Below are 16,008 nucleotides of genomic sequence, written 5' to 3' on the forward strand. Positions count from 1 at the left end.
TGTCTGTGATACTACCGATGGCTGGGGCTGAAGTACCTCCAGCATCAGCTGATCCGGGGCTTTCTGCACTCTGATTGGCAGCTTGTCTCTCGGCGTGACGCTGTCTGGCCAGTTCTCTTCTCTGGGCGATCTCCTCCTGAGTCAACGGCCTGAAAGTACAAAAAACATCACAAATCATAACGGTTGTGAACCACAGAAGTCTGAGCACTTGGCAAGATCACAAATGCACAGTGGGCTACATTGTTTTCTGTTACTATTATTAATTCTCTAATTCTCATGAATTCCAGGAAAGACATTTCTTAAACTCTGACATTTGCCAACAGATCACTGCACAATTTTATTTCATTGTGTAGCACATTATAATTCCAATGCCAAATATACTGATTATATAGTTTATCAGCATACAATGCTGTTCATGTTTTATCCTGCATTTAGTCTGAAATAAAATTGTCATATATATCATTCATTTAACATGAAAATGTCCGTACAAATGATTAAAAAAGTTATTTTGGACCAGTGTAGGCCTATGTAACATAAAATGTTTTTTTTTTTTTTAAATAGCCAAAATCACGCACATTCAATTTTAAAAGCAAAGATAAGTGAACTGATTCATCATTTCTATTTCAAAAAGCAGCAGACATGCCATAAGAACAAAAGGGAGCTGCGGACAAGCTTATATAGAACACCAAACTCTTACAATTGTTTAACTTGAAGATGTAAATCTCAAAGTGAAACTGGCTGGAAAGAATCTGGCTCAGTTCTCAACATACCAAAAATGTACCAAGGAGTTACCATAGCTTGAAACTAGCCAGCATCAAGCTCTAATAATGTGCTTTTATGCTCCCAAGCAGTAGATCCAATAGAAGATTTAAACCATGTTTGCCTCCAAACTGCTGCCACATTTATTAAGGGCCCTTCTAAAGCAGGGTGATGGCTCCATCTGAGGAGATGACAAATGAACGATTGTTACAGACTATAAACAAATCGTTGCAAGAGGAACATAACAGCCAACAACTGTGACTTATTTTGCTTTATATCTAAATATAGATCCTATGCGGTTACACGGCATTATTGCCGAGAAATTACCAGTCAAATGATTGTGGAGTTCATCAAGTTTTCTTTTTATGACGCTGCAAAAACACTTGCCAAACAAGCTGTAATTGGTAACAAAAGTTTCAGCTCAGTATTGACTGAAGCGATGCGCGTAGTATGGCTGACTCAAAAGAGTTATGATTCTTAAGAATGATTGTCTTTGGCTTGCTCAGTTGGGGATACTTAATTTGATTAATCGATTCAACAGTGCTATTGATCTGCATTACCAAACGTGGATGTTTTACACCAGAAACAAACACTGATGTACTATTTTATTTAATAATGTGAAGCTGCTTTGATACAATCTGTATTGTGAAAAGCGCTATATAAATAAAGTTGACTTGACTTGACTTGACTTGATTGTCAAACTAAATATTAGTTTATTACAGTTTATATAAAGTTATTTTATTTTATATATATTTTGTGTGATTGTGTTATTTTTTAGCAAAAAAAAAAAAGGGTTGCAGCGGTCACTCAGTAGGGACTATCTACAGTAGTTTTGGCAGCAAACTTATATTTCCCATAAATGAAAAAAAAAAAAAAAAAAAAAAAAAAAAAAACCCATTTAATTCTAGTCAATCATTGCATTTACTGCAGTGAATTAAAGACCAGATGCGATTTGTGTCTTTAATGCTAGGAAAATGTAACGGGACAAAGCATACCTTATTCATGGAAAGTGTTGGCTGTAACTTCAGAGTCGTAAACAAAGCTATATGATGATTTGAGAGAACACTGCCATGTTGAAATATTAATTACAATTTTGGGGTGCATAAATTACATCAAAACAGGATACAGTCCAGAGGAAAACCTCAACTTCTTAAAGCTGTGTTTTATGCAATAGCAACTACAATTGTGAATTTGACCATAAATCAACTGATTTGGGTCTCAGTTACACTCAATAGATTTTTACCCACTTTCCCCCTTTTGACTTCCGCTCCATCAGTGCTTCAATCATGTTGTGCGTCTCAAGTGCTTTATATCAGTCCTCCTCCGAATTGTAATGTTTTCCTTTTCAAAGGTCTGAAAGTTTCGCTTATTGGCAATAATGGAAACAGCATGAAGCTCATTTACAAGCTCGGCCACTGTGGTCATGAAGTAATGGGTACAGAACATTACGGCCAAGTCTTTAAAAACCACAAGCGGGATTGTTTTTTAATATGCTCAAAGGGAGAAAAAAGATGATAAAGGAATGGAAATATAAATTGTTTCTAAATCTGCACACACAAAACACATAATCTACACACAAAACACACTTCATCAGTTTTCAGCATGCAAGACATTAAACTACAGATGTTTTCCATTGGAAACAATTGTTAAGATGGAGATTTGTGAATCTAATATCTACATTTTGCAATGTATAAAATTACATTTTAAATGCAATAAATATGCTATATAAACAATTAGATTTATGACCAAAACACATAAATAACTGATGGTCTCAAGAAAAGGTTATTTATAAGAGAAATGTCTTAAATGATTGCATAATAATTCCATGTTTATCAGGTTATTTCATTTTTACTAGTGATAAAGTATGTTTACGAGCTCAATTTCATTAACATTGAAAATTTATTAAAAAAAATAATTAAAACTAAAAAGTTTTTTTTTGATTTTTTAAATTTAAAAAAGGTTATATATACATATGAAGTGCATGACAGAACCCTTATATATAGAACCTTTTCTCCTTCTAAAAGTGTATTTTAAAGAAACCTTGCTATTCCATTGAGTAACATTGTTTATTGCATAATCATCAATGTCTTTGCATGAGCACTGAACAGCCCAACCAATTTTCTGCCTACCGACTGCCTTGTGCCATTAATAAAAGCCCCCAGCACCAGCAGCCAATCAGGCAAGCCAACATATTAACGTTGCATGCAGTGTGTGTGTAAGAGTGGCTGACAACACTCCCACACGCCAAATCTCATACCACACACACACACTGACCCAAATTGATCATTGCTATGGCAACCCCAAAGGTGGAGGAATGCATTTGTGCTTTGCAGGTTTCATGATGCAGTTCATTCAACTGGGAAAAAAAAGAGAGGAAAAAATAGCAGACTTGACCCGAGTATATGTCAGGGGTGTGCGCCATTCAATCCCTTAAAGTCAACTGAGGTGACAGGCAGGATGCAAATCTGAACCGAAGAACGCAAAGAAATATTTCATATTTTTTAATGTTCAAATAGAGCAACATATATATATAAAAGTTTTGAGTCTGTAAGAATTTTTCATGTTTTTGAAAGTAGTCTATTATACTCTCAAAGGCTGTATTTAATTGATCAAAATAAGAGGAGTAAAAACAGTAATATTGTGAAATATTATCTCAATTTAAAATAACTGTTTACCATTTAAATATATTTCAATACTTTTTTTTTTATACGGAATTTTCAGCATCATTACTCCAGTCACATGATCCTTCAGAAATCATTTTAATATGCTGATTTGCTGCTCAAGAAACATTTCTTACTATTTTTGTGGAAAATTAGAGGTTTCATTTCCCCACATTTTTTTTTTTTTTTTTTCATTCTTTGATGGATGAAGTTCAAAAGAACAGAACATTGTGTAACAATATAAATGCCTTTACTCATAGCATAAAGACATAGGAATTATAAATAAATAAATAATTCTGTAAATTTATCTTCTGGTCATTTCAATTCAACGTCCTGTGGGGAATTATCGATCTGATTTAAATCCACACCGATGAATTGAAAGGAAAAATCAAATTTAAAATGTTTTTGCTGAAAATCTGGATATGTAGGAAGAGAATTCTATTCAGGATCCACAAGGGATTTTTAATAAATACTTCAAAATGACAACAAAAACATAAAATCTCTTTTAATAAATAATAAAAAATAAATAATTCATATTCTCTAAAATCAAAAAAACAAACAAAAAAAAAAAACAGTTCTTTTGAAAGTATACCCATACTCCTCCTGGCATGTTTCATACAGAATGAACACAGAGCTTGAAAACTCACAAAACGAACATCAACAGAAGCTTCTATCAAATCAAGACGAAAGATCAAATAAACTACAAGTAGCAATGCTGCATATGCCAAAGTCTCCCTCCAGCGCAGGATATCTGGGTTTGCTTAAATAACACTGTTTTGATATGTAAAGGCTGGAACAGTGCCTTTGAAATGTGGGTCAGGGTATAACGCTAGCAGCTGCTGTCGTCGCAACTTTTCAAGTTGAAATCTGAGATGCATCTTGGTCTAAACGAACACTTTATGTCCATTTTCTCAGCCTCTATGTTTGCAATGCCCCTTTATCAGTTCACTCCAAAGGGTCAAAGTTCATCTGATGTGGGAGTGTTTTCATGCATTTGACGTCCCTCGCTACACTAATGTGCTTATGGACGATCACACTTAGATATGATGTTTTGAAAGAAAATATGGAGGGAAGCTCATTTACAAGCTAAAAGCTGTCCTCACAAAAGATGATGTCATCCTTTAGACCTAGACGCACATCCCACACACTTCATTTGCAGGAGAAACGCTTGCGGAGCTAAGAAAACAAATATATGGGTTTTTATTTATTTTATTTTATTTTGGTCCCTATGGTCCCTAGAAATATGCCATAACCTTTTCAAAAACACATTTATTTATTTCAATGCAACTTAAATCATTTTATAACACTAAAAAGACACACACTTTTTCTTAAAAAAATAAATAATAATAATAATAAATATATATATATATATATATATATACATAAATATATTTATAAATGCAAGTATGTGGGTGTACATACAGTGTGTGTATATGTATATATATATATATATATATATATATATATATATATATATATATGAACACACGCAGTGATTTTTAGCTTCATTTTTTCATAATTCATCTAAAAAATGAATCATACTTTGTAAATGAAAAAAAAGTGAACTTAAGGTCAGCAATACACTGATATCCAGTGATACAGAAATGAAACCAACAATACATTGGTCTAAAACCACTTTCTGCCTAATAAATAATTTACTAATTGAATGACAGCCTTAAATTTATGCATAAAAGGCAACTGAAAAGTATAAAAAATAAATGATGATGGCCTGGTTTATATATAAGACAGTTTAATGTGACCTTCATAAACAAAAAGAAATTAAATTCAACCGCTGGGACACAGAGTGCTCGTAGTTGAAGAAACACCCATGTGTGTGTGTGTGTGTGTGTGTGTGTGTGTGTGTGTGTGTGTGTGTGTGTGTGTGTGTGTGTGTGTGTGTGTGTGTGTGTGTGTGTGTGTGTGTGTGTGTGTGTGCGTGTGTGTCTGAGTGAGTGAGTGTGTAGGGCAGAGACCCCATAGACGTGAGAAAGAAAAAAGATCATCTCAGGTCAGGAAGAAACTTTATGCCTGGATAGTCTGAAGCTGACTGCTTTAAGTTTGGGGGAAAACATGAGACAGAGAAAGTGAGACAGAGAAAGAAACAAAGATAGCAAGAGAGAGAGCGTCCGTCTGGAGAAAAGGAGGGTGAGACGTGACTGAATACAACAGAAAGTGAATCCAAGCAAACAATGAAAGTAAAAAGAAGCTAACGAGCCACTGGGAGCCGCCCATCTCCTCTCTGAACGGCCCACAGCCAGGGAGGATAAACGGGGAGCTGGCGGTCAAGGCCCAAATACGGTGGCATATTAACCGCAGCATTCTTGATTGAAGGAAACAGTATGATGTTAGACTGTATAAACAGGAGTACATTACCGCGGCCCAACTCTTTTTCCATTAATAAATCGCGCTCATCCCTCGATGACTCTAGCAGACCCGAAGGAAATGGAGTTGATCTCCACCGAGCTAGACGGCGTTCGAAACACACGGAGTAGAAGGTATTTAAGCATCAAAAGTGTTTGGCGAGATGGCGACGAGGGAAATTACCGCTTGAAAATCAACACGCTAAATTAAACGTGGCTCGATCCAGTTCAATCTGTCCGTCTCCTTCAGTCAGGGGAAAAGGTGTTTAGCTGGTGCTGGGAAGAGAAATTACTCGGTTCCAGTTAAAATGTATACGTGAAAAGTTCAAAAGTTAAAGGAAACCAATTCTACACTCTTAAAGAATTCACTTTTAACCAAGTTTCCTTTAAAAAAAAAAGTGTAATTGAGTTTTTCATGACCATTATCCACCCTTTTATGATCAAACTGCCTGTTTTAGCTACTGTACCTTTAAGACTTCTGTCTATAAATGACCTCTGTTATGATTCGTTGACAGCGTAGAGATACTAAGTCACACAAAAAGTGAAAATTATGACAAAAAAGTGATAATTATGAGATAAAGTCTTAATTATGACAGCAGAAATTATGACAGTCATAATTGACACAAAAAGTAAACATTTTAGAATAAAAGAATAAAAATTTGATGCCTTGCTACAGTACATAGAGTTCAATGCAGAATTCAGGCAATGTAGACAACAGTAATTTCTAAATAATACATTTATAATACATAGTTTAATTACTTACTTTCCTGTCACATCACCACTATCCGGTCAATTAAAAGGCAAAACAGTTCATAAGTTTGTCATCAGTCAGAAGATTATCATAATTAAAGAAATTAAACTTTTATTCAACAAGGGGCGAATTGAATTAATCAAAAGTGACAGTACAGACATTTATAATGTTAAAAAATATATATATTTTATTCTTTCTATTTATCAAAGAATCCCAAACAAACGTATCACGGCTTCCACAAAAATATTAAGCAGCACAACTGTGTTCAACATATTAATAAGAAATGTTTCTTGAGCAGCAAATCAGCATATTAGATTTCTGAAGGATCATGTGACACTGAAGACTGGAGTACTGATGCTGAAAATTCAGTTGTTTTGATAGTTAATATTTGAAATATTACTATATTTTTCATCAAATAAATGCAGCCTTGTGAGCATTATATCAATAAATCTCCAACCACCTGGCTTCATTCTGGCACTTAAAGCCCACTTTTCACGATCCAACCAATTCCTGAAAGAGAGAAGTTTTCCACTGAATATCCTGTTATGCTAATAGCGTTTCACCTGCTTACAGTTACCCATCTCAATACGTTGCCAAGAAAGCAACTGGTTCCAGAACAGTGTTTCTTGCGTGTAAGCTCTGACAGTCACATGCATGCCTCTAATCACTCTTCCTGCTCTACACAAACACTGCATGGATTTTATTAGCTGCACCCCGGATCCGCCAGCTAAAGCTACACGGGAGCTCCTGCAGCCAATGAAAAGCTACATGTAGCCTGCAAGGGTCTGCACATGTTCCACAGACCCCTCTGTCAAAACAACACTCAAAGACAGAAGTGCCGCCAAACGTCGTCAGGGTTTGCCCAGGCCATCTGCTTCTAATAATTTAAAAGTGCAACTGTCTCTCCACACATTAAAGTCCAGATAATTCGCTTCGACATCAGCGAGCCACATCGTCGACTGTCCAGTGTCACGCTTACCCAGTCGACATAAAACAGTGAGGGTGAGGTCAAAGGGTGAGAACAAAGGCCTCAAAATCATTCCAGGCTGGGTGATAAACCAGTATATTTAGTGTAACGGTAGAAATGTGTCAACCAGTAGATATATCTATATATAGTGGGCAGGAATGATCTGTTATTTGACTAACTGTTATTTTCAAGGGCTGTTGTTATAAAGTAAATTAATTAATAATAAATTAATAATAAAAACAACTATATAAATTTAGATTAGATTAGTAGATTAGTGCTGTCAAATCGATTAATTGCGATTAATCACATCCAACATAGGAGTTTGTGTTTGCATAATATATGTGTTTTATATTATATTTATAAGCATATTAGAATGAAGGATTTCTGAAGGATCATGTGACACTGAAGACTGGTCTACATAAAATTCACAATGGCATTGCAGGAATAAATTATATTTTTAAATATATTCAAATAGAAAACAGTTCCTTTAAATTGTCGTAATATTTAACAATATTACAGTTTATTTTTATTTTTAATCAAATAAATGCAGCCTTGCATAAGAGACTTCTTTTGAAAAAATGAATCTTACCGATCCCAAACTTTTGAACGGCATTTATATATATATTACATTAATTAGATTTATATATTCAGACTTATAACTAAATATTCAGTTATAACTATATATTCAGATTTACATTTATATATTCAGAGTTATAATTATATATTCAGGATGTATAAATATATATTCAGAGTTATAACTATATATTCAAATTTAATTTTTTTACATTCAGATGTGTAACTATATATTTGGATTTATATTTATATATTCAGATTTGTAACTAAATATTCAGTTATAACTATATATTCAGATTTACATTTATATTTTCAGGCTTATAACTATATATTCAGATTTACATTTATATTTTCAGGCTTATAACTATATATTCAGATTTACATATTATTATTTCCTGTTTCGCCACCCACAATACACACACACACACATAAAGAAAATAAATCAAATGAGATGAAGTCCCTTGCATTTACTGGATTATCCAGAAACTACCAATAATACTTGTTTTTTGTTTGTTTGTTCATATATAAACTATTTTTCATTGTATTTGTATGTGATGTAAAATTAATCATATCATGATATAAGATTTTGGTCATACCGCCCACCTGTACTCCAGGCTGTCACCTACTGTAGAAGGTGAGAAAGAAGACAAAAAGTGAGAACAAAAGGGTTGCAAACAGCGGACAGACGAATCAAGTATGCAAGTGTAAGACTTTGAGAGTGGGTGGAATGTTTGAAAAGACACAGATGGAAACAAAAACCCACTTGACTGAATTATCTGTAACACCACCAAATTTCATTGCACACTTCCACCCGACCCGATGAATAATGGAAAATGTCTGATCTGAGGTCGGTCCTAAAGGGGCCGTCTGGGAGCTGACTGACACACTGACTCGAGAACAAAGAGTCTGAGCAGCGCATGCCCTCAGATCTGAGGTCATTTGAGGAGTTTGACGCGGATGAGAGCGCCATCTAGCGTATGCTCCTGGATCTGCAACAGGCATTGTTCCTCAGCGCTGACATGATGTCACCTCACTTAGGAGGATGAAAACTGAAAAACATTTGTTTCAATTTGAGTCCAGACACAAAAGACATCAACAGGGACAGGATCTAAGCAAGCAACATTACTGTAGGATATCAATTTTCATAGTCCAGCAACAAAGGACAAGAACAGCAGCACAAACTTGTGCTCACACACATACAGTACACAAACAGAGCAAGCAAGGTGCCGTATCGATCAACTGCTACATCACTGTTTGGCCAAGGTCCATTAAGTTTGTAGAACCCAAGGGCTATAGTAAACTTACTCAAAACAAACACACACACACAGACAGAGAGAGAGAGATCTATTATTCAGGATCCTAGAGCTCTCGTCCTTGTCAAAATGCCTGAAGGAATGTATACAGGATTCTTTTTGGAACTTCTCTCATCATTTGGAACCAATCCTAAACCGATCATATAGGGAATTCGATGGGAATCAAATCAGATTCCCCTGGATAAACTGGAATTTTTGTACCAATTTTTTTATCAGAAATCTACTCATATGGTATTGGAATAATCTCTACTGGATAGCTAAAAAGGGAAATAAATCAGGATCAATTGCTGTTTTTAAATCCCAAAAGATTTCCTTTAAATGTCCCACTGCTCTACAAAAGCACCACTCAGTAACTACAATACTGGAGCTAAGAAAAAAAATCACTTTGATATTACATTTTATTTGATATTAATTTCACATTCTGTGCATCAGAGCACAATTAAAACCATTTCTTTCTTTACAGTCTATGAAATTGTTTTATGTCTTAAAGGGTTCAAAAAGAAGATATTGTGAAGAATGTTGGTAAACAGACAGTTGATGGTAGCCATTGACTTCTATAGTATATATATTTTTTCCTACTATGGAATTCAATGGCTACCGTCAACTGTCTCGTTACCAACATTCTTCAAAATGTCTTCTTTTGTGTTCAGCAGAAGAAAGAAACTCATACAGGTTTGGAACAACATAAGGAAATTATGACAGAATTTACATTTTTGGGTGAACTGTCCCTTTAACAGTAAAGTTACTGCATTTTATCTTTGTTGTGCAGTAAAGCCAGCATCCAAAATTAACATTTACCAAGGGCAAATCCAAGTAAATAAAAGTCTTTAGGAATTACATGTGGTTGCAGCACATAGTTTAAGTCGGAATGATAGTCTAATCCTCGCTGATGTAAATTATGTGAGCGACTCAAATCGAAGTCCTATAAACCATCTACAAAAGAAAACATCTGTCCTTACTCCTTCTCGTGGAAGATTTACCAGCAGACGTTTATCTATGATGCCTAAAGGCTGTTTTTGTCCATGTGGAGACACATATGTGGAATGTTCCTCACATTAAGCCACCAAAACAAAAATATGAAAAACAAAATTTTAATGTGTCTTCACGTTTACGTGACAGGAGACAGAAAAAGGCTCATTTTGTAAATGATGCTGCATGCGACAAAACAACATTCAAGACCGTTTGCTAAACATATCCAGGGAAAAAGCTAAATAGTCCTATTGTCATAGGAGCAACAATACACTTTATATTATTTTACTATTACTTTATAAATTAAATATTTATATGTTCTCAATTCACCTGTCAATTGCCAGTGTAGCAAAAAAGACCTTATGTTCAATTTGTATTATAATAGTTTTGTGAATAGTGTTTTAACAGATCTAGTTATTCATATGTGCTATGCTGGAAAGAAAATTACCATAAGGAATATTATTATATTATATACAGCGCCCTTCACAAATATGTGCACCCATTCAAATATAAGCATTTTATTCCGCCTAGTCTTTTATTAAAAATAATAACAAATCCCCATCTTTAAATGAAGTAAACTCTTTCGTATTGTATAAAATGTATCATTTTATTTAATAAATGTGAAATAAATCTTTTCTTTTCTTCATAAAATGTGTGAACTGAAGTATATTATCATTCATATTGTATGTTTTTAAGTGGTAAGCCATGTCGTGACATCCTGTTTCACTAGGACAAGGATTGCCAAACAATTTTTTAACCACTTTAACCTGAAATATTTACTTGATGTTCCCCCTGAGATTATGTTATTATTTTAATAATTTAGCAAAACAGTGAACATCAATGCTCGCTGGTTTTGGTGATGCAACGTGACTGTTCTCTAACTGGAAAATACAAAAGAAAGTCTGAAGTAAAAACGCATTAGACTAGCTCGATGTGAACTCAATACAAATCATGACATGTTATAGAAGTTTTTAAAAAAGACAAACCATAATTAAGTCATATTTAAGCATAAACACAACACACATTGCTAGACAGGTAGTGATTATAATCTAGCTAACATGTATTGACAGCTTGACAGCTTTTTTTTTCCTCAATGAAATGAATGTGCTATATTTTAGTTCAATACTGTTTTTTATTTAATATTTAGTATTTTTAGGGGATTTTATGGTGCTAAATTATATTTATGGAATAGTTATGATCCATTTATTACCTGTTATTCACTTTTTGAGCATAGACCTGAAGCTTTCCACCATAAACTGTCATAAATCTTGAATGCTTTGGAGCAGAGACTGCAGTTCGGTCTCTTTTTAAAGAAGACACTTGGCAGATTATTTCTGAAATAAAACAAAAAAAAAACCTGAAACATAATACTATTTTAAATTCACAGCCATAAATCTAAAGAAGTTGTGTTCCAAATTTGAGGTTAACATGTAAAAAAAAAAGCTTTCGGTAAGATTTTGTATGGGCACAGTACCAAACGTTTCCTCTAGATGAAATTGGCTTCCCATTCGTTTCCAATGTGGTCATTTATGACCGTGAACAGTACAAGTTTGTCAGTTTTTTTTCAGGACCATTTAACCTTTTTGAGTCCATGATTTTTTATTTGCGTTCACATAGTACGTGAAAACCTTTACCAAGTTTCGCACTATTCTGATGAAGTAAAAAATTCTAAAAACACCAAAAAAGTCAAAGCATTTTGGTAAAAAATGATCGAACAGCACCAGCGGGTTAGCTAATTGAATTAATTATCAGAATTATAATGATTAAATATGAGGTGATAAACAGGCCCTGTTCCTATAGTCATAAATCACAATGAGAAAGTTGGAGAACAGCAGTTTTAGGATTAGAAAGTCACATGCCATCTACAGTACATAATCACAACAATACAAGCTCTCTATAACTAACGTCTCTCTGAAAATAAACCAAAAAAAGTTCAATACCTCTGTTTGTTCTGTGGCAGAGCTTTGGAGTCCACGGAAACCATCTTTGACACAAAGACAATTACAGGCGCCGTCTCATCAGCCGAACAATCTAGAAATGCTACAGGGGACAAACACACAGAGCAAATAGATTAAAACAAAAGTCTTATTTAATGCCAGCAACACTAGTGTAATTGCACAATTCGGACTTTGAACACAATATGGATGGGACACGGTGTGGTCCTTTTATATGAATACAAAATCAAACTAAATTTCACACCTAAGCGCCATCAAAAAGCGTGAGATTACAATCCGTGAGCCAAAATAGAGGAGCGCTTGGCTTTTTAATGCATTAGCTCAAATAAACCTCAGCCTCAGGCCACACGGTATTAAAAGCATCCTGCTACTACACAAACTCTTGTAGCAATTGTGTGAAGGCTGGAAAAACAAATGCCCTCTGGCAACTTTTAACACAGACTGCATTCGACTTCTGGGGCTTTTAAAAAAGCAGTAGTGAGCCAAAAAAAATGCCCAGAAAGGATATTTGTTTTAATGATCCTACAAGTTCGAGTGAATCATCAGAATATGAGGGAAATATTTTATATACATTTTTAAATATTTTAATTATGAGGGAAGAACAAAACACTAGGTTAAGGTATTATCTACAAGTAAAACTATGCAGGATGCTTACAAAATCTTAAACAAATTTGTAATAATATTTTAATAAAGGGTGAAAATTTGCCTAGGCAAAACATCACTTTTGTCCACAAATGTAGACTGTATTTTAAAGATCTAGATAATCTCTTTGTGACACTAAGAACTTAAGAGTTTGATGGACCACCCAACTTAATTGTTTTGGTTCTAATTAAACCATTATTTTTAATACCAATAGTTCACCCAAAAATAAAACATTCTGTCATCATGTACAGTCATATATTAGCAGTGGATGTCATTGCATGCGTTTCATGCATCTTGTCACTCACTTCAAACCGAGCACGAAAAGCCTTGGGCCAGATTTACTGACAGCTCGCACCAGCGCAAACCCTCTTTTGCCGTTAAAAAGCTTCAGTCAGGATTTACTAAAGACACGCTGTAAAAAAAACTTAGCGCTGAAAATGCATGGACAGGGTTATTTAGGCGGTTGACCTTATTGCATATGCATTTTATAGTTTTCCTTTCAGACACAAAATTTATGGGAGGAGAGTATTTAAATGAATCACGCAAGGTGATTTACTAAGTTTTACGCTAGTCAATTTACTGGTATTTGCGCCATTATTTACCACCCAAAAGTGCAAGTCTAAAACCAGACGCTGATTTACGCTGCTCTTGGTAGATTGTGCAGGTCATTATGGAAATGATGGCTGTGTCTGTGTTCTTTAATTTGCTAGTCGTCAGTAGATCACACGCAGTACTTTCCACTCCCATCACCATTTTTTTGGAATTTAGCTCTCATGCTAATTTGCCCTGTTTAGTAAATCTGGCCCTTGGTGTGCCATTTTTAATGAGCACTAATAAATGTCTGTGCTACTGAGAAAAGAAATGTTTTCAGCAAATCATGATTTTAATTTATTCTATTCTATATTTATATATATAAAAGTAAAAATAAACAAAATAAAAATAAAAAAAAGATAATTGCAAATTTTTATCTCACAATTGCGAGTTTACATCTCACAATTCTGACTTTATTTCTCAGAATTGCGAGATATAAAGTCAGAATTGCGTGAAATAAAGTCGCAATTGCGTGTTTTAAAGTCAGAATTGCGAGATATAAAGTCAGAATTGCGTAATATAAAGTCGCAATTGTGAGAAAAAAAGTCAGAATTCTGACTTTATAAGACGCAATTGCGACTTTATATCTCGCAATTCTGACTTTATATCTCAGAATTCTGACTTTATTTCGCGCAATTCTGACTTTATATCTCGCAATTCTGAGAAATAAAGTCAAAATTGCGAGATGTAAACTCGCAATTGTGAGATAAAAAGTCGCAATTATCTTTTAAAATGTTTTATTCTGTGGCGGAAACAAGCTTCCATATGAAACAACATGAGTATATGAGGACAGAATATTCTTTTTGAATTAACTTTTTTCTATAAAGGTCTGGTCGCATTGCAAACTTTCGGGGAGATTTTGTCAATAGTGTAGCAATGTATGAACCACGGCTCACACAGAAGTCACTTTCAAATAAAGCCACTTTCTGCTGGCGGACGTGATAAATTAGTATGGCATACGCTAGAGCGACATCTGAACTTTTTCCTCACATGAAACTGCTGATCAAGCATCATTTTTGTTACTCGAAATAAAATAAACGTTAACTGAAATAAATATATATATATATATAATTTCTTTTGTATTATTTCAGCTAATCTGCGAGACAAAATGTCCCAATTTGATGTACTAAAAAATAAATAAAAACCTATTAATTAAAAAAAAGAAAAATGAATTCAAAATATGAATAAAAACTATAATAGTATCTCAATTGTACCAAAATAAGCTAAATAACCACACCTAAGTCTGTTACTCACACACAGCTATAAAATGACTTCAGCGCACAAGATATACAGACAACTTTTATGGTGCTTTTGTGTTTTCATGATGCCTTTTTGATTGACCGCAATAAAAGAACATCTTGAACATTCAGGCTAAGCATCTTTAGCGTTTCCACGGAAGAAGGAAGATTATATGGTTTTGGAATAACATGAGGGAGTAAATGATGACAGCTTTTTAATTTCTGGGTGAAATATCGCCTTTCAAAGAAGAGGAACGCAACAAAAGGCCACTGCACCATCATACAGCTTAAAAAAAGCCACCAGCCAAAAGTGGAGCTGTTCAATCCAAATACAGTGCGGCAGACAGGTACTGTCGACTTAGGAAGCTTCCAGTGAGTGGAAAGTGCTAGAAAAGATCTAAGAGCGCCGTTTTCCTGAGTGAAGAGCACACGCGTGCAATACGAGTGTGAGTTTTGTATCCACAGATGGGAGTCTGGTGGTAGGAAATGCTGTGTGAATCACATCCTCTGCTGTAGCCGTTAACACGCACTCACCTTTTTTTAGCTCCTGTGTTTTCTCGGGCAGAGAGTCAAACCTGCGCGCTCCCACGCTCATCAGCTTTTCCACTCTCTCAGCCGAGATCTCAGCTGGGCTGGGCAGCTTTTCACACACCATCGCTGAGTAACACAGTTAAAGAGAACACGCTCGACTGGCACTTTCCACAAATAGGGTACAAAACAGAGCCTGAAATGGTTTTGTTTTTGTTTTTAAACAAACGGTCAGTGAAATATGGTGCTTAACTTCAAAAAACGTTATATGTCAACCTCAGGATGTAGATGTAGATATCACATACTTTTTTAAATCAAATTTATTGGTAACATTTAGCAATAAGGTTTAATTTGTTAACATTACTTAACTGCATTAGATAACATGAACTAATGCACAATACTTCTATGCTGTCCTTGGTATAAATTATGTATATAACCTGACAGCCAGGTAAACTCTTTCATAGTCTCTTCTTGTCAACAGGTTTATTGACTTCAGAGTCTTGATGTTAGGAAAGAGTTTATCTGGCTGTCAAGTTATGTACAGAACATACACAGAGGACAGCACAACTGCTTCATTTTAAGGTCCAAATTTGTATCTGTTACCATTAGTTAATGCACAGTGAACTAACGTGAACATTTTAAATAAACATTTTGCTGATTGATAGTTTATGTTAGTTAATGCATTATCTAATGGTAACAAAT

At 34.6% G+C, this 16,008-nt stretch overlaps 1 protein-coding gene across 1 annotated transcript in view; it reads right to left on the bottom strand.

Annotated features, from left to right (window-relative positions):
• efl1 (elongation factor like GTPase 1) overlaps positions 1-16,008 on the bottom strand; it is a 99,523-nt gene that overhangs the window by 68,027 nt on the left and 15,488 nt on the right. Inside the window, exons 11-13 of the mRNA XM_081351953.1 lie at positions 15,313-15,435; positions 12,293-12,392; positions 37-149 (exon numbers count right to left, since the gene is read on the bottom strand). Of these exons, the coding sequence (XP_081208079.1) occupies positions 37-149; positions 12,293-12,392; positions 15,313-15,435 (336 nt within the window). The remainder of the gene's footprint in view (positions 1-36; positions 150-12,292; positions 12,393-15,312; positions 15,436-16,008) is intronic.

Source organism: Scardinius erythrophthalmus, assembly GCF_964197995.2.
Source record: "Scardinius erythrophthalmus genome assembly, chromosome: 2".
In the NCBI taxonomy this organism is placed as follows: Eukaryota; Metazoa; Chordata; class Actinopteri; order Cypriniformes; family Leuciscidae; genus Scardinius; species Scardinius erythrophthalmus.